The sequence below is a fragment of the Bufo bufo genome, chromosome 1 (assembly GCF_905171765.1).
Source record: "Bufo bufo chromosome 1, aBufBuf1.1, whole genome shotgun sequence".
NCBI lineage: Eukaryota > Metazoa > Chordata > Amphibia > Anura > Bufonidae > Bufo > Bufo bufo.
The window spans coordinates 615,214,133-615,234,751 of NC_053389.1; the positions used below are offsets into that span (position 1 = coordinate 615,214,133).

The following is a 20,619-nucleotide window of genomic DNA, read 5'->3' on the forward strand; positions in this document are numbered from 1 at the left end:
ATATCACTAAATATTAAAAAAAATATGTTTAACATTAAAACTTAATTAAAAATTTTCTGATGACACATTCCCTTTAAGCATACACACCCTGCCATATATACATTACGGAAAAAAAAGAACAAACACATTTCTTTTCAAGCAGCTGAACTAATAAAATAAATGAAAATAAATACATGACAATCTCTTTAACATAAAAAAAACACTGAAGGCACTTAAAGGACATCTGTCCGCAGATTTGTACACAATAAACTGGCTGTCCTGCCACATGTACGCTTGGCAGCTGACAGCTGCTCTTTTAATATATGCAAATGAGCCTCTTAGAGCAACTGGGGCTTTGTCGTTACACCTAGAGGCTCAGATCTCTCTGCAACTGCCATGTCCTCTGCACTTTGATTGACAGAGCAAGGCAGTGAAAATATCATCACACCTGTGCCTTTGAATCAAAGTGCAGATGATGCAGTAATTGCAAAGAAAGTGGATCCTCTAGGTGTAACGGCAATGCCCCTGTTGCTCCTAGAGGCTCATTTGCATATATTAAAACTTTATTTTTCTCAGCAATGCGGACACATATGAATACGCGACCAACACAGATGTCTTCAGCTGCCAAGTGCACATGTAACAGGTCAGCCAGTTTCATAGGTACAAAACTGCTGACAGATGCTCTTTAATGGTAATAGTAAAATCACAGTTACATTATTCACTTGCCTGTTAATGGCTTCACAGCAAAGATAAAAAGTGCAAAAATGACCAATACAGAAGTAGCCATTGGGAAAGGTCCTGCCATTTACAAAATTTTAGTGGCGACACTGCTTGGGTTGAGATTGCATAGATAGATCAGCCAACATTATTCCATCCATTATTAGAGTATTGTTATCCTTATGGCTGTATTCTAATTCTGTGCTCCATAAAACACATAAATAAAAAGTCTCTGTACATTTTCACCAGTGAACTGAAAGGTAATTCATACTTTGAGTAAAATCAGCAGCTTAAAGGGAGTCTGTCACATACTTTGAGCATTTTAGACGGCTCATATCCGGTTATAGACCAGATAGTACCTGTATTGTGTCTGTCCCACATAGAGATCATGAAAAAACGACTTTATAAAATTATGCTAAGTGCATAGGGGCGGCGTTATGGCCGTAAGTGCCCAGACCCCTCGCTGATGTGCCCAGATAACTGCTCCCCTTTCAGTCTTATGGCCCGCCCTGCCCCCTACTTCCTCATCCTCCTCTGGCTCGGAGATCACGTGCGTCCTAGGGTGGGCCAGAAGACTGAAAGGGGAGCGGTTATCTGGGCACATCGGCAACGAGCCTGGGCACCTGCAAGAGCTAATTAGCATAACTGTTATTTCATGATCTCTATGTGGGAAAGACACAATACAGGTACTATTTTAATGGTGGGCAACTGTTCTATAACGCGATATGAGCGGTCTAAAACACTCAAAGTAGGTGACAGGCTCCCTTTAAGGAATTATGGCTGTCATTGGCACTACAGTGGCCAGTCTTCCTTCCATAATCCAAAGCATACTCATAGATTAACCCCTTTACCGACATTCACCGTACATGTACAGCGGATGTCGGGTCTAAAAGCTGGTCTTTACACAGCACACGCCGGGGGCTAATGATCGGGGGAAGTCATTTGTTCCTTGTGATAGATTTGATCATTATGAATGATCCAAGACTACCACAACAGAAGTTCCCATGCAGGCCTGGAGGTGGCACGCAGTGCCACTCCCATAGGCTGCAATGGTAATTCATTCACTTCCCAAGAGGACCTAAAATATGTGTAAAAAAAAAGGGGAAAAGAATGTTAATAAAATATAAAAATTGAAATCACTCCCTTTTCCCATAATAGAAGTATAAATAAATGAACAATAAAAAAGAAAGATGATTTGCACTAATGTACCCCAAAAATGATTGTGCTACTAAAATAAAAAGATGTATCCCAGTGAACACCGTAATGGAAAAAAAAAATCAAAATGGCCAATTTGCTATTTTTACTTTGCTTCACCTCCCCCCAATAAATGAAGAAAAAGGCATGCACACTCCAAAATAGTATCACTGAAAACTACATATCGCCCCTCAAATCTTGAGCTCTCACACAGCTCCATAGCTATAAATATAAAATAGTATGAGGGTCAGAACACGGTGATGCAATAAAAAATTTATTTTTTCTAAAGTCTATTTTTTTTTCAGTATTAAAATTCAGGAAATACTATATAAATTTGGTAACATCATACTGACCCAGAGAATGAATGGAACTGGTCAGTTTTACCACATAAGGAATGCCGTAAAAACAAAACCCACTAAACTGTGGCAGAATTGCGATTTTTTTTTCCAATTACACCTCATTTGGAAATTTTTTTCATCTTCCTAATATGAAGGTAAAATGGTGCCAATAGAAAGTACAACTTGCCCCACATTAAACAAGACATCATACAGCTATGTGAACGGAAAAATAAAAAGGTTATGGCTCTGGAAAGGCAGGGAGTGAAAAATGAAAATGCAAAAATGCAAAATCATCATGTCAGGAAGGGGTTTTCCGATATTCTGATATTAATGACTTATTCTTGGAATAGGTAATCAATATCTGATTGGAGGGGGTCCGATACCTGGGATCCCCTCCGATCAGCTGCTTGAAGAGACAGAAGCGCTCCAGTAAGCGCCACGGCCTCTTCGTAGGCCAGTGACATCATGTTCATCGATCACGTGGCCTACAAGCAGCTCGGTACCATTCAGGTGATTGGCACTGAGCTGCAATACAAAGCACAGCTGCTATCCAATAGAAAGCACTATGCTTGGTAAGCTGCGAGGAGGCCATGGCGCTCACCAAAGCGCCGTAGCCTCCTCAAACAGCTGATCGGTGTAAGGTGCTGAGAACCAGCCCCCGCCAAACTAATATTGGTGACCTATCCTGAGGAGAGGTCATCAATATAAGAATCTCACAAAGAAAAAGTTGAATTAACTTTCTATAAAAACTGACCAACTAAAAAAAAGTGTAAGGAAATTAACCCTTTCACGCCCAGCGCTGTACATGTACGGCGCTGTGCGGTTGTTTAAAAATGGCGCCCGCTCCTGCCCGCTGCGGGCGCCATAGCCGCGGGTGGCCGCCTGCTTCTTTTAGCAGACACCCGCGGCTCATCTCCGCAACCGGCAGTAATGCTGATCGCGGACATTTAACCCCTCAGATGCTGTGGTCAATCGTGACCACGGCATCTGAGCGCGCTGAAACCGAAAGTGCGCACTTTCGGTTGTGCTCCGGCTCCCCCGTGTTGCGATAGGAGGAGCCGGAGCATGTATTCAGCAGCCCGTGTTTTTATGAATGACACAAGGCTGCTGCATAGTATTTCCTATGGAGCCCTTGCCTGTAATAGGGCTCCATAGGAAAGTAGTGAAATCATAATAGACTTCAATGCAAGTGCATTGTAGTCTATGATAATAGCAATCAGATGATTGCATGTTATAGTTCCCTGAGGGAACTATAAAAAAGTGTAAAAAAAATAAGTTTTAAAAAATAAATAAATGAAAAAAAACATAAAAATTCAAATCACCCCCCTTTTCCCAAAATAAAAATAAACTAAAAAAAAATAATACACATCATGGGTGTCGCAATGTGCGAAAACACCCATAGTATAAAAATATAAAAATATTTTCCCCAGACGGCAAACAGCGAAAAGGAAAAAAGCGGCCAAATGGCCGATTCACCGATTTGGTCGCTTCATTTTCTACAAAGAATTAAATTAAAAGTGATCAAAAAGTCATACACACCCCAGAATGGTATCAATGAAAAGATCAGATTGCCCCGCAAAAAAATAAGCCCCCCATTACAGTGCCGTACAAATAATTACAAAAAAGTTATAGGAGTCAAAATATGGCGACAAAAATTTGTAATTTTAATTTTTTTATCACAATTTTTTATCACTATTAAAGGTAACTAGTCCGTTTTTTCGTACATCGAACGTCTTAATTAAAAAACCTGTAAAACTGTGGTGGAATCGCTTTTTTTTTTGCAATTTAACCCCATTTGGAATTTTTTTCCAGCTTCCCACTACATCATATGCAATATTAAATGGTTGCATTTGTACAGAAAAACCGCAGCACTCTCCAGCCTTGAATTTCCAAAGGTTTATTCACCAGCAAAAGTGCACTTTTGCTGGTGAATAAACCTTTGGAAATTCAAAGCTGGAGAGTGCTGCGGTTTTCTGTACAAAGGCATCTATAACTGGGGGAGTTCAGGACTGACTCCTAACACGGCTGGCACCACCACATCAAGGGACGGTATTTATCGTTTTTTTCGCTGTGCTGCTACACTTTGTTGTTTTTTACAATATTAAATGGTGGCGTTGGAAAGTACAACTTGTCCCGCAAAAAACTAAACCCTCATATGGCTATGTGAACAGACAAATAAAAAAGTTATGGCTCTGTGAAGGCAGGGAGCGCAAAACGAAAACTCAAAAAAACAAAACAAAAACAAAACACCTTCGGTCCTGAAAGGGTTAAACTGAACATGGAAGTCAGTGATTACACTCCAGTGCTGCAGGATTTGTTGGATCTATATAAGCAACTGTCTGCTACAGAGACATACTAATTGAGTAAAATAATAATAAATATGATATATTTTCTGTTGAATTAAAGATCGTTTTACCTTGCCGACACTTTATATATGACCCCTTGTGTATGTAAAAGAATCCACATAGCCCATATGTTGTCCTACGCTGTGTAAGAACATAGCTATAAGTTGGAAACTCAAATACTCAATTAGGCTGGCTCACAGTATCTTTGAATACATATGCATTTATTAGTATGTATGCGACCCAGCTCTCTGAATATTTTTTTTGTCTGCTGCAGAGAAATTACGCCGATATTTTTTGTTTTGGGCCCGTGTGAGTTGAATCTCGAGCACGGCCAAACAAGATCGGGACGGACCAGACTTTTCCGTTACATCCACGGAAGTTTGTTATACTCACAGAACTCTGCTATACCGGCTACGTCCTGCATCACTGCGGCTTGCAGTGTGCCACACCAATACGAATCGCCGCACCCGTGCCCTTGGCTGGTCACGTGGGACGCCACAGTGACTCACAGTTTGCTCATCGGGAAGCGAGGCAGGAACAAGCGCTGCTTGAGCACGGAATTTCGAACATACAAAAATTTCATCGTACAAGGGCATAATCCTCTGAACCAGGAGGGTTCCAACTACCGGTAACGATATCTCTGAGTTACATGACATTAATAGAACCAGCCTGATTCAAGTAACTGGCTGTACGTTATAAATACCAGAAGTGTTATATATACCATGGGAATTATTGGTATACAAGACAAGTTTGGAGAGCAAAGAGGTCATTTTAATTGGAGTACTTCAGTTTTATCTTGATATATGTGTGAGCTCCGCATTTTTGTATGTTAATGAGAATATGGTTATGCATCAAAGTGTTTTTAATTTGACTGTTTTATTGGTTTAATAAATGCATATGTATGCAAAGATACTGTGAGCCAGCCTAATTGAGTATTTGATTTTAACTTTTTGGTCAGCTTGTATCTGACAGGCTGGGCTCCAGTAGAATGCTGGTGTAGCTTCTCTGTAAGTTTACTTATCAGTTGGAAACTGTCAATCAGCGATGACCTACAGTAAGTTCAAAATAACTAGCAAAGCAGCTAGATGTATCACATTAACAACAGTAACTGAATAGGCAATACCAGAAGCCAGATACACTGAATCTGGGTGGCGATGTTAAATTCCTCAAATTTATAGCTTAATACTGCACGTTCTGTGTCCAATTCCTTCACTATACATTTGTATTCCCCAGGGTAGGCGACTTTATTGATGATCAGTTCACAGATGTCACGACTGGAGTTACATTTTTCCATTTCCGTGTCACCGTTTTTCCAGGTGTAACTGGCATGCTTAGACATGGTTGGACATGTCAAAAAATACTGTGTTTCATATGCCTGCGTCTCTGTGGATAGAGGCCGATTTCCTTTTAGGTACATTATTGATGACTCTAAGAAAAATAAAAAATAGCAGATCTGGATTTAATTAACTCATTTAAATATAAAACTAGAAGTAAATTAACAATCTTGTATGAAAAAAACATAAAATACATTTCAGCAGTGTGGCAATGTGAATAGTGATGAGTGCAGTAAAGTCCCGGGGAAGCATGAAAAAGGGGTTTTTGCACCAGGAGTGTGTCACCAAGGGGCCTGGCCTTGGTGGAGTAAAGGCCCTAGATATAGGTGGCCACTAAGCTAGCTGGTGGACACCAAGTTACTTAGCTTAGCTGGCTCCAGCTAGTCCAGGGCGGTCTTTTACTGGGAACAGGCAATGTGTTGGGTGGGTGCCTGTTCCCCATGCTCCAGTCCAGAATTTTGGAATATGCCCATGTCCAGGGATGGTATTTAATCCTGTTGCTGGACTTGGGTGTGGCTCTCAGTTTGGGGGAGGAGAGTGTGTTTTCCAGAAACAGAGGCCTGTTGAGGCTCTGTGTGTGTGGTCTCAGCCGGGCTAGGCTGAGGGACCACGAGGCTAAGTGACAGCCTGGAATTTGGGCAACGCAGTGATGCCTGTGGCACAAGGGCCACAAGGCCAGAGTCGGGAGGACTGCTGGAGCACAATCCCCCAAAAGGACTTGCATTTGCTACGGCCTGGAGGCTGCTGGACTATTGGGCTGAGAAAGCCGCATGTTATGACCGTGTGTGAACAGTCCTTTAGGTGAGTCAGGTTATTATATGTTTAGTTAGAGCCCAGCCGGGCAGGTGTTTATTTTGTATCATTTATGTTTGGTTTGCTGGACCTGAAACTTGGTGTCTGGCGACGATACTTGTGTGAATGACCCCCGGAGAAGAGCTAACCCCCCACAGCAGATACAGACCCTCTACACTTCTAAAGGGTTTGTGCACCTCCCAGCTCCTTTGCACAATGGCCTCAGCGGCTCTCTGGGTGTAAACTTCCTGTTTGACACTGCTGCAGCCAGTTTACATCCAGACCAGTGGAGGCCGTGGAGTGAAGGTGCAGGGGCCAGGGCCAAGAAACAGGGGAGTATGCTTTTTTTCACAGGTCTAATCAGGAAAAGGGGTTTTCCACCTCCCCCCCTCCCCAAACATGTAAAACCCCTTTAAAGCTTTGGAATTTATCTGGCTGGTTGCCTAAAAGAGAACCTCTGAGGCTCAAGCTGTGTTGTCTCTGTGTTGACTCAGAGGTAGCTTTCATTGTATTTTTATTACTGTGCTATTATTATTAGGCTAAACATAGAAGGATCCAAAAGAAGATTACATTCTCTGACAGATTTTTGTAAGACATCTTGTTTTCAACTTGTTTTGCAACCACCCAACACTACAAACTAGAAAACTGCGATCACCATATTACACCTGTCTAATAACAGGTCTTAGAGGCTATGGACACCTTTGGAGCCATATTTTTTAACTACTGATGTATGTGTACTTTGGGCTAAAAATGCTGCAATAGGGTTTTATTAACATTTTTACACTAGTTCTGCGACTTCTGTGTTTCACAGTAAATAGCAGCTGAAGAAAGCTATTGTGTGATAAATCCATCAGACTTTCAGTCTGACCACATGTTCACCAGCCCCCTCAATGACCTCTCATGAACATTCTTCTGTGCTGATTTATGCTTTTCTATTGTTCCTGTAACATTTGTGCATATATCCAATATATGTATGGATATACTCACCCTTTTCCTGGTTGCATATAGCATTCTGTTTCAGGTTCTGAAGTAACATGGTGCTGTTAAGAGAGAATGAACATGTTAAATGTAGAAAGTTAAACTTCGGCTTAGATTAGCCATAAAGGAAGCTATTTTTTGCAGTATAATGATAGACCAGTTTTTTTTTTTACCACGTTCTAGTTAATCCCACATCACTAGGTATGTGCAGTGTTCCTTTTCAGTTTTAATTGACCATTTGTAGCACAGACTTAGCTGCTCTGAGGAATCATGCCTAATGCTAGCCATAGAGGTAAAGACTAGATTTTGAGTGAGTGCATTCACATGTTGCAGTCATATAGCAGCAAGCATTATATCACATGATGTGTGAATATGCCTTATCCAAAGTATGTTGTGATTGTTATTTCTACCCAAAACAATTGGTTCTGGATGAAAAAAATCTGCTCCACTGGAAGGAACATTTATCGTTTCTACTTTAGAATTTTCATGGCCATTAAAGGGTTTTCCAGAACCTAAATATTGATGACCTTTCCTTAGGATAGGTTGTCAATATCAGATTGGTGGGAGTAAAGGTACCACGGTAGCCTCTTCTTTAGACCTTTGATGTCACTTACAGTCGGGTCCATAAATATTGGGACATCGACACAATTCTAACATTTTTGGCTCTATACACCACCATGATGGATTTGAAATGAAACAAACAAGATGTGCTTTAACTGCAGACTGTCAGCTTTAATTTGAGGGTATTTACATCCAAATCAGGTGAACGGTGTAGGAATTACAACAGTTTGCATATGTGCCTCCCACTTGTTAAGGGACCAAAAGTAATGGGACAATTGGCTTCTCAGCTGTTCCATGGCCAGGTATGTGTTATTCCCTCATTATCCCAATTACAATGAGCAGATAAAAGGTCCAGAGTTAATTTCAAGTGTGCTATTTGCATTTGGAATCTGTTGCTGTCAACTCTCAAGATGAGATCCAAAGAGCTGTCACTATCAGTGAAGCAAGCCATCATTAGGCTGAAAAAACAAAACAAACCCATCAGAGAGATAGCAAAAACATTAGGCGTGGCCAAAACAACTGTTTGGAACATTCTTAAAAAGCAGGAACACAGCGGTGAGCTCAGCAACACCAAAAGACCCGGAAGACCACGGAAAACAACTGTGGTGGATGACCGAATAATTCTTTCCCTGGTGAAGAAAACACCCTTTACAACAGTTGGCCAGATCAAGAACACTCTCCAGGAGGTAGGTGTTTGTGTGTCAAAGTCAACAATCAAAAGAAGACTTTACCAGAGTGAATACAGAGGGTTCACCAAAAGATGTAAACCATTGGTGAGCCTCAAAAACAGGAAGGCCAGATTAGAGTTTGCCAAATGACATCTATAAAAGCCTTCACAGTTCTGGAACAACATCCTATGGACAGATGAGACCAAGATCAACTTGTACAAGAGTGATGGGAAGAGAAGAGTATGGAGAAGGAAAGGAACTGCTCATGATCCTAAGCATACCACCTCATCATTGAAGCATGGTGGTGGTAGTGTCATGACGTGGGCATGTATGGCTGCCAATGGAACTGGTTCTCTTGTATTTATTGATGATGTGACTGCTGACAAAAGCAGCAGGATGAATTCTGTAGTGTTTCGGGCAATATTATCTGCTCATATTCAACCAAATGCTTCAGAACTCATTGGACGGCGCTTCACAGTGCAGATAGACAATGACCCAAATCATACTGCAAAAGCAACCTGTCACCACCAGCTCTGTGAGAAGATCTGGCAGAAGTTCTTCTCTACCTGTTGTATGATGTTATTTGTTTTGGTTTCACTTTCTCATCTCCTTTCCTTCTCCCAGCTGTCACCTATTTGCACTGATTGTCTCCCTTTATATTCCCTCCCATACTGCCTCACTTTGCGGTTTATACTTATTACTGGATTGTGTTCACTGCTGGAGGCTGCTTCTCCTGATTCCTCAGATAAGTCTGTTTCCTTTATTTGTGTTTCCTTTCTGGCTTGATTGTAGGTTACCCTGACTCCGTCCGTATTAAGTGCAGGGAGCCGGTGGTCGTGTCCCCTCACTATTATAGGGTTTTCAGGTGTCACACAGTGTAAGGCACGAGGGCATGCAATCGTCTACCATAAAGACCTTTGCATGGGCATAGCAGTCAGGGAGAGCTCTAGGGGTTTTATAGGGCTCACCCATATGCTCCTTAGTTTGGGATCAAGCCAGTCGGATGTTTATTTATAAGTTCCAGCTTTCTGCAACACCATCCGTGACACAACCAAAGAGTTTTTTAAGGGAAAGAAGTGGAATGTTATGCAATGGCCAAGTCAATCACCTGACCTGAATCCGATTGGGCATGCATTTCACTTGCTGAAGACAAAACTGAAGGGAAAATGCCCCAAGAACAAGCAGGAACTGAAGATAGTTGCAGTGAAGGCATGGCAGAGCATCACCAGGGATGAAACCCAGCGTCTGGTGAGGTCTATGTGTTCCAGACTTCAGGCTGTAATTGACTGCAAAGGATTTGCAACCAAGTATTAAAAAGTGAAAGTTTGATTTATGATTATTATTCTGCCCCATTACTTTTGGTCCCTTAACAAGTGGGAGGCACATATGCAAACTGTTGTAATTCCTACACCGTTCACCTGATTTGGATGTAAATACCCTCAAATTAAAGCTGAAAGTCCAGTTAAAGCACATCTTGTTCGTTTCATTTCAAACCCATTGTGGTGGTGTATAGAGCCAAAAATGTTAGAATTGTGTCAATGTCCCAATATTTATGGACCTGACTGTATATCAGTCACATGGCCTTTCTGCAGTGCATTCCAATGTATGGTGCTATGCGTGATATACATGATAAAAGTGCCATGGCCCCTTTAAAGAGTAAATGGGGGGTACCAAAAGTTGGACCCCCAAGGATATCATGTTGAAGACCTATCGTGAGGATAGGTCAACAATAGATAAGCTCTTTCACTAGTAAAAGGTACAATCATGCGAGTAGCTTATTATCATCATTTTGGGCAATGCAAATGCCCAATGTTTCACAAAATATGAATGAGAGAAAAGTTTGTATTGTATGAAATATCTTTTCGCTTATGTCTACTTTCAATTAAAACAAAAAAGTAATTCTAGTCAAAAAACCTTAAAGGGCATCTGTCAGCAGATTTGTACCTATGACCCTGGCTGACCTGTTACATGTGCACTGGGCAGCTGAAGACATCTGTTTTGGTCCCATGTTCATATGTGTCTGCATTGCTGAGAAAAATGAGGTTGTAATATAGAGCCTCTAGAAACAACGGGGGCGTCGCCATTACACCTACAGGATCTCCTTGCAACTGCTGTGCCCTCTGCACTTTAATTGATGTTTACACTACCTGGCCCTGTCAATCTAAGTGGAGAGGATGCCCCCCCCCCCCCCCCCCGCGTTGCTCCTAGAGGCTTATTTGCATTTATTAAAACATTATTTTTCTTAGCAATACGTGCACATATGAAGTTGGGACCAACACAGATGCCTTCAGCTGCCAAGTGCACATGCAGCAGGTCAGCCAGTTTCATAGGTACAAATCTGCTGATAGATTCCATTTAAATAAGTGACGAGAATCGGCATGACGACATTTTGAGGAAGTAATAAAATAAAATAGTTTTTGCGGAAACACTCTAAAAAAGTAACAAGCTGAACTTATAAACGTCAGAAAATCTTATGTCTGATCTTATCTTCTGCGAAAGCAGGGAAGTGGTTATGGGGGAGGCAAGAGGTGGTACACACACCTAGGACCTGGTGCCCAAGAGTGACAATTTCTGTTAACCGTTTCATCCTCTACATATTTCCACAGTCTGGGAGCTTGCTATGAAACTACTCCATGGAACTACTACTATGGAATCTAATTTACAACCCATATGGACACCTTAGCCCCTGCCCTTGTAAACCTGGCATCTGTTAGATAGTGAAGAAACATCTGAACAGACTAAACAGTGGCCTCATTCATGTTCAATTCATAGGGCTGAAGAAAAGGCTTGATGCAAAATGAATGAGTGTTTGGTAGGGTTAATTGTATGACATACCTGTTATGCTTTAGGACTGAGTCACATTTTCCATCAATCCAACCACAGAAGGGGTCTCTTGCCTGAATACAGTCCGTGCAGCATGTGTTATAGGCCGAACAGTCATCAAGTGATAGTCTGGAAATTTCTCGAGTAGTTCCCATATACAACATGTGCTACACAAAAATCACAAAGATGTGAGTAACCCAGCAAACATTTAACTAACCACGCATCCTCCCAGTGTGAATGTATCACACATCCCACCAGACTAAATGAATCACTGTTAAATGATATTTCACGGAGACGATAAACCCACTACTGCTGACATATCTATAGACAACAAAGCAGATGAAACTACAGAATCCAGCAATGTGATGCTTCATTATGAAACATAAGCCATAGTCATATTCTAAATTAAATTTAGATCGATACAGTAAGTCAGGCTTGGGTAATAAACTAATGTAACTGTATGACATGGGCTACCTATACTCCACTAGGACCCAGTCATTACAGTATTGTATGATACGCATCAGTTGATATCATTTTAATGTGACTCACATAAATCCTACTAACACAAAATTCTTCATTCCTGTAACATCCCTGACTAAAGTCTCAATTTTACATTGCAGTCCTTATAGTTGGGGATCTCAAATCTCTAGCTGATCCAACTAGGTCAGCTTGTACCAAAGTAACTGTTGGCCAGGCAGCATGTCGTACAGTGTCGCTGTTTGAGGGGTAACCCTCTGCCACAGCCTGTCTTGACTATACACCCTTGTAGGGGTTCACTTGTCACTTTAGAGGGAACCACGTTGTGCCTCCATGGTTCCTCATTGGCCACTATATAACTACCTTTAACTTACTCCAATCTTCCCACGCCCACAAGCCTGCCATTGTCCCAGCTGCCGTATGTCCTGACGACAACTGTGACTACATCTTCAGGATGCAGATACAGTTGAATATAATAATAGAGTAGGAAGCCATCAGCTACCTGCTGACAATGGTTCAGCGCAGCAGGCATGATACAGTGATTTAATCACACCTGCTATGTCTAGCAACAGACAGCCCAGACAGGAGACAGAGCAGACTTTGGAATAGGAACATGGAGAAGGTGAGCATCCAATTTGGAAGTACTAAAGATGTATTATTCTGTGGGGGCACTCATGGACGCATCATACTGTGTGGGGACCACTTAAATGAGTATCATACTATGTGGGGTACGTATCGAGCATCATAATATGTAGGACCACTTAAGGTGGCATCACACTGTGTAAGGAACATCATACTGTGTGAGGGCACTTATTGGGCCATAACACTATGTCAAGGGTGCCAAAGGGGCATCATACTGTGTGGGGGGATTACACTTTGTCAGAGATACTAAAGGGACATCATACTGCCTGAGAGGCATTAAGTGGCATCAAAACTGTTTGACATTCTTGGGGCATTAAGGGGAAATCCTTAGTGAGTAGGGGGCACAAATGGCTGCTATTACTGTGTGAGGACACAAAAGGGACTGAGCGCCATTGGGTGTGCATGGATAGAGATTGGGTGGGGTAGAGGTGTGGCTTAATGTACAAAAAATTGAGTTGTCCCTCTTTCCGTTTTTTTAAACATTGGGTGCTATGCAGCAGTTCTAAAGATCAAAGTAAAAGGGGGAAAAAATAACTATAAGTGTGAGGGAAACAAAGAATAAAGTCACACACAAAATAGTCAGTGAGGGTTGCACCTTACATGCTGCACTTCTCACCTCCTTTGGATCCAATTCCATGAACTGTAGTCTTCCTTTTTGTTTAAAGGGGATCACTTTAAGAATATTTAAAGCCCCATCTTCCAGCTCTACAACCTTGTGTACAGTTCCATCATCTTTAACAATAAGATTGAAAGGTTATGTTAACTATTTTATTTGTAACTTGAATACCTTTTGGATGTTAAAGTGTACTCTTAATATCAAATGGCCAATGACAACAAAATGAGTGCGGGAAGCTTTAGGCAGGAGACAAGTCACTTCACACTATCCCTTGACACCAAATAACATGGTACCATATAAACAGAGCAGCTACGGTCACATTCCATCCAATCAACTGTGTTATACTGTGGTCACATGACCCCATCTTCCATTACCTCATTTTGTGTAATATTGGACAGCACATAACTGGGGTAGCACTGTTCCTATATGGTTGTGTTATATACCAGGGCAGGGGGTGAGAAATGAAGTGGCACAATATATTTTAAGGATACATTTTGAATTCTGAAACATTCTGTAGCTTGAGGTTAAATATATCCCCTTTAAAGGGTAACTGTCATTTTTTTTTATTTGCTAGTTTATTAGAGCTAGGCATGTGTGTATGGCAAGTGAGGGAAAGCAGTTTTGGCCTCAGAGAACTGGCAGAGGAGTCATCATATTGTAAATGTTTAAACAGCCTAAAACTAAGGGAAAAACTCAAGGAAAACAGCGGTATGTGAAGAAACTAAAGATTGCTTTATGCATAATGCTGCTGCAGCAGTAACATATGCTAAAATTTATTTTTTGATGAACACATGACAGTTACCCTTTAAATTAAAGTGGATGCAAGGGATTAGAAAAATAAGGCTGCTGTCTTGCAAAAACAATGCCACACCTTTTGTGTGAGGTAAGGTAGCACATTCCCATTCTTTTCAATGTCTAATCCTGGACAAACCCTTTAGGAATGATGTCCCTGGAATGAAAACAGTGTGCACTCTAATGTAATTGGTCTACTTTGCTTTAACCATCCAGGTAAAGTGGCCATTTGGGCAACATAACAGTAAAGATAACCTCTGTCTGTCAGTTTCTCTTTGGCCAACAGCTATCCTGAGAGTTTTTCAACCTTGAGAGCTCTTTCTACTGCACCACCCAAACATCTCAGCAGACAGCTGAAGCTGCAACTGCACCCCAGAACTCTAGTGCCTGCTGGTAATTGCTTTGATTTAAGAGCACTGATAATTATTATTGACAATCTTCTTTAAAGGTCATGATGTAGGTGAATCTAAAATAATTCTGTTTCACTGGATGTGACTCATGGATTTAAAACTGAATCTGAGTTGGGTGCATTTACCTGTGGCTAATATGATAACACTGTAGGTTTCCTGGTTCACTGTGGTTATCACATCCACTACTATTTTTCTGTAGTTTTCAAGATTTTGGAAAACAGTCCTATTTGCTGATGGCCACAACCAGTCTGTTAGTTCTGGATAGCTGGATGCCTCTTCTGAGGTCTCCTCAGGGGTGAAAGTTTTAAGGCACTGGATTTGGAGGGTACAATAAGATTATGATGAACACTAAAACTCAAAGTAGACCGATAAAGATAGCAAAACAGGCATAAAAAAGTAGAGCAAAGAGGTAACTGCTGTATATAATCTTACATCACAACTAGAATTATGCATTCATCAAAACTTATAATTTATGGGAATAGATGTCTTATTCATGGTCATAAGAGCATGTTCATTGGGACTTCCACTGTACAGTATAACTAACAAACATCAAGAATTTGTGTGACCAGTTCTTCTTTGCTATTGCCCTCGTATAAATAAATGTGGATATAAAAGGAGAACACCTTGTAGGTCTACAATATACGGTTACATTTGATAGAACCTGATGAACTTGCTCTCTCTTTACACTTTTTACAGTCCAATATGTATTTTGAGGATAACAGCAATGAAGTATTACCGTTCCTGGTCGAATCCTTAGGTCTTTTTGAGAGGAACCCAACAAGCTTGAAGTTTTGAAAAGATGTTCAATATGCTCAACCTCATAAGAGCACACCGCACTGTGATTCCTAAAGCAATGTGAAAAGCATAGTCAAGCATGGCATGTCACAGAAGAAAATAAAACAGCATTGTCTTTTTCCTAAGCCACACTGGAAAGTGGCTGGTTGGTTGCTGGGGACATGTTTGAGATTTTGAGTTGAGTGGTTTCCTGTTCTCTGTGTATAATGTATCCTTAAATGGTTATTCCATTCACATAAAATGATGAGATATTGCTAGGATTTGTCATCACTTTCTAATCAATTGAGGACTGGTGAAAAACTCAAAGATCCTGAGAATGAAAGGGCTTTAGTGCTGTGGCCCCTTCAAAGTTTTTCCTCGTATTTTAATTTTCTATTGTGACAGTGAAGTTTGCATAAGGTCTCAGAAGTGTAATATTTCCAATAGTATACAGAGAAGATATACGACAGAAGTGTAGTCCATAATGTATGTAGCTTACTTCATGATGCTTTAGTCTGTCCCCAATTTTTATCTAAAGTGCCGCTGTGGATGCTGGAAATGGAGAGCTTCTCAGAACTAGTATTGGAGACCAAACGTAAATATTAACGCTGGAAAGGGCATCATTTCCAGCATCCTCGCAGCATTTAGATTAAAGGGACACTGACAGGCCCGATAAACATATTTAGTTATTCCTATGCATTCATAGGTCTATTAAAGTGTATTGCAATCACATAAGAGTGCCCCCTGTCCGCATTTTAAACCATGTAAAAACAACTTTATAATCATCTGTCAATCAGCTTCCTTTATGCCCAAGGGGCGGTTTTTCACATCTCTTTATGCCCAAGGGGCGTCTTTACTCCTACCTTTGTGCCCAGCTGCGCCTCAACTGTCGCTTCCTAGCGCTGCCCAGCTCATTATTATTCACTGGCTGGGCGGCTTTTACATTCCCCGATCCTCCCGAGCCGGCGCAGGCGCAGCAGGAGACGCTGGCATTGAATAAGGGACGCAGGCGCACTACGAGTGAGGGTGCCGGGCAAGTTATCCGGCGCACGCGCAGAAGGTACAAGTGAGTTCAATGCAGCAGGAGACCCTGCCCAGCCAGTGAATAATAATGAGCTGGGCGGCGCTAGGAAGCGACAGTTGAGGCGCGGCTGGGCACAAAGGTAGGAGTAAAAACGCCCCTTGGGCATAAAGAGATGTGAAAAACCGCCCCTTGGGCATAAAGGAAGCTGATTGACAGATGATTATAAAGTTGTTTTTACATGGTTTAAAATGCCGACAGGGGGTACTCTTATGTGATTGTAATACACTTTAACCACTTAAGGACCACAGGTTTATACCCCCCTAAAGACCAGGCCCTTTTTTACAAATCGGCACTCCACAACTTTAGCGGTTTATTGCTCGGTCATGCAACTCACCACCCAAATGAATTTTACCTTTTTTTCTTCTCACTAATAGAGCTTTCATTTGGTGGTATTTCATTGCTGCTGACATTTTTACTTTTTTTGTTATTAATCGAAATTTAACAATTTTTTTGCAAAAAAATGACATTTTTCACTTTCAGTTGTAAAATTTTGCAAAAAAAACGACATCCATATATAAATTTTGCTCTAAATTTATTGTTCTACATGTCTTTGATAAAAAAAAAATGTTTGGGTGAAAAAAAAATGGTTTGGGTAAAAGTTATAGCGTTTACAAACTATGGTACAAAAATGTGAATTTCTGCTTTTTGAAGCAGCTCTGACTTTCTGAGCACCTGTCATGTTTCCTGAGGTTCTACAATGCCCAGACAGTACAAACACCCCACAAATGACCCCATTTCGGAAAGTAGACACCCTAAGGTATTCGCTGATGGGCATAGTGAGTTCATAGAACTTTTTATTTTTTGTCACTAGTTAGCGGAAAATTATTATTATTATTATTTTATTTTTTTTCTTACAAAGTCTCATATTCCACTAACTTGTGACAAAAAATAAAAGCTTCCATAAACTCACTATGTCCATCAGCGAATACCTTGGGATGTCTTCTTTCCAAAATGGGGTCACTTGTGGGGTAGTTATACTGCCCTGGCATTCTAGGGGCCCAAATGTGTGGTAAGGAGTTTGAAATCAAATTCTGTTAAAAATGACTAGTGAAATCCGAAAGGTGCTCTTTGGAATATGGGCCCCTTTGCCCACATAGGCTGCAAAAAAGTGTCACACATTGGGTATCTCCGTATTCAGGAGAAGTTGGGGAATGTGTTTTGGGGTGTCATTGTACATATACCCATGCTGGGTGAGAGAAATATCTTGGCAAAAGACAACTTTGTATAAAAAAATGGTAAAAGTTGTCTTTTGCCAAGATATTTCTCTCACCCAGCATGGGAATATGTAAAATGACACCCCAAAACACATTCCCCAACTTCTCCTGAATACGGAGATACCACATGTGTGACACTTTTTTGCAGCCTAGGTGGGCAAAGGGGCCCATATTCCAAAGAGCACCTTTCGGATTTCACTGGTCATTTTTTACAGAATTTGATTTCAAACTCCTTACCACACATTTGTGCCCCTAGAATGCCAGGGCAGTATAACTACCCCACAAGTGACCCCATTTTGGAAAGAAGACACCCCAAGGTATTCGCTGATGGGCATAGTGAGTTCATGGAAGTTTTTATTTTTTGTCACAAGTTAGTAGAATATAAGACTTTGTAAGAAAAAAAAAAAAAATCATAATTTTCCACTAACTTGTGACAAAAAATATAAAATTCTAGGAACTCGCCATGCCCCTCATGGAATACCTTGGGGTGTCTCCTTTCCAAAATTGGGTCACTTGTGGGGTAGTTATACTGCCCTGGCATTTTCCAGGGGCCCTAATGTGTGGTAAGTAGGTAAATGACCTGTGAAATCCGAAAGGTGCTCTTTGGAATATGGGCCCCTTTGCCCACCTAGGCTGCAAAAAAGTGTCACACATGTGGTATCGCCGTATTCAGGAGAAGTTGGGGAATGTGTTTTGGGGTGTCATTTTACATATACCCATGCTGGGTGAGAGAAATATCTTGGCAAAAGACAACTTTTCCCATTTTTTTATACAAAGTTGGCATTTGACCAAGATATTTCTCTCACCCAGCATGGGTATATGTAAAATGACAACCCAAAACACATTCCCCAACTTCTCCTGAGTACGGCGATACCAGATGTGTGACACTTTTTTTGCAGCCTAGATGCGTAAAGGTGCCCAAATTCCTTTTAGGAGGGCATTTTTAGACATTTGGATACCAGACTTCTTCTCACGCTTTGGGGCCCCTAGAATGCCAGGGCAGTATAAATACCCCACATGTGACCCCATTTTGGAAAGAAGACACCCCAAGGTATTCAATGAGGGGCATTGCGAGTTCATAGAATTTTTTTTTTTTTTGGCACAAGTTAGCGGAAATTGATATTTTTTATTTTTTTCTCACAAAGTCTCCCTTTCCGCTAACTTGGGACAAAAATTTCAATCTTTCATGGACTCAATATGCCCCTCACGGAATACCTGGGGGTGTCTTCTTTCCGAAATGGGGTCACATGTGGGGTATTTATACTGCCCTGGCATTCTAGGGGCCCTAAAGCGTGAGAAGAAGTCTGGAATATAAATGTCTAAAAAATTTTACGCATTTGGATTCCGTGAGGGGTATGGTGAGTTCATGTGAGATTTAATTTTTTGACACAAGTTAGTGGAATATGAGACTTTGTAAGAAAAAAATAATAATTTCCGCTAACTTGGGCCAAAAAAATGTCTGAATGGAGCCTTACAGAGGGGTGATCAATGACAGGGGGGTGATCAATGACAGGGGGGTGATCAGGGAGTCTATATGGGGTGATCACCCCCCTGTCATTGATCACCCCCCTATAAGGCTCCATTCAGATGTCCGTATGTGTTTTGCGGATCCGATCCATGTATCCGTGGATCCGTAAAAATCATACGGACATCTGAATGCAGCCTGACAGGGGGGGGTGATCAATGACAGGGGCGGTGATCAATGACAGGGGGGTGATCAGGGAGTCTATATGGGGTGATCACCCCCCCCCCCTGGAAGGCTCCAGGGAGACGCCTGTATGTGTTTTGCGGATCCAATCCATCTATCAGTGGATCCGTAAAAATCATGCGGACGTCTGAATGGAGCTTTACAGGGGTGTGATCAATGACAGGGGGGTGATGAGGGAGTCTATATGGGGTGATCACCACAGTCATTGATCACGCCCCTGTAAGGCTCCATTCAGACGTCCGTATGCGTTTTGCGGATCCGATCCATCTATCAGTGGATCCGTAAAAATCATGCGGACGTCTGAATGGAGCTTTACAGGGGGGTGATCAATGACAGGGGGGTAATCAATGACAGGGGGGTGATCAGGGAGTCTATATGGGGTGATCACCACAGTCATTGATCACGCCCCTGTAAGGCTCCATTCAGATGTCCGTGTGCGTTTTGCGGATTCGATCCATCTATCAGTGGATCCGTAAAAATCATGCGGACGTCTGAATGGAGCTTTACAGGGGTGTGATCAATGACAGGGGGGTGATGAGGGAGTCTATATGGGGTGATCAACACAGTCATTGATCACGCCCCTGTAAGGCTCCATTCAGACGTCCGTGTGCGTTTTGCGGATCCGATCCATCTATCAGTGGATCCGTAAAAATCATGCGGACGTCTGAATGGAGCTTTACAGGGGTGTGATCAATGACAGGGGGGTAATCAATGACAGGGGGGTGATCAGGGAGTCTATATGGGGTGATCACCACAGTCATTGATCACGCCCCTTTAAGGCTCCATTCAGACGTCCGTGTGCATTTTGCGGATCCGATCCATCTATCAGTGGATCCGTAAAAATCATGCGGACGTCTGAATGGAGCTTTACAGGGGTGTGATCAATGACAGGGGGGTGATGAGGGAGTCTATATGGGGTGATCACCACAGTCATTGATCATGCCCCTGTAAGGCTCCATTCAGACGTCCGTATGCGTTTTGCGGATCCGATCCATCTATCAGTGGATCCGTAAAAATCATGCGGACGTCTAAATGGAGCTTTACAGGGGGGTGATCAATGACAGGGGGGTAATCAATGACAGGGGGGTGATCAGGGAGTCTATATGGGGTGATCACCACAGTCATTGATCACGCCCCTGTAAGGCTCCATTCAGACGTCCGTGTGCGTTTTGC

At 41.8% G+C, this 20,619-nt stretch overlaps 1 protein-coding gene across 1 annotated transcript in view; it reads right to left on the minus strand.

Moving 5' to 3' along the window:
* Nucleotides 1-5,396: 5,396 nt before the first annotated feature.
* The window catches only part of SEMA7A (semaphorin 7A (John Milton Hagen blood group)), a 46,576-nt gene continuing 31,353 nt past the window's right edge, over nt 5,397-20,619 (minus strand). The window contains exons 9-14 of the mRNA XM_040413709.1: nt 15,403-15,511; nt 14,792-14,978; nt 13,465-13,580; nt 11,742-11,896; nt 7,687-7,739; nt 5,397-6,001 (exon numbers count right to left, since the gene is read on the minus strand). Of these exons, the coding sequence (XP_040269643.1) occupies nt 5,664-6,001; nt 7,687-7,739; nt 11,742-11,896; nt 13,465-13,580; nt 14,792-14,978; nt 15,403-15,511 (958 nt within the window). The 3' untranslated portion in view covers nt 5,397-5,663. The remainder of the gene's footprint in view (nt 6,002-7,686; nt 7,740-11,741; nt 11,897-13,464; nt 13,581-14,791; nt 14,979-15,402; nt 15,512-20,619) is intronic.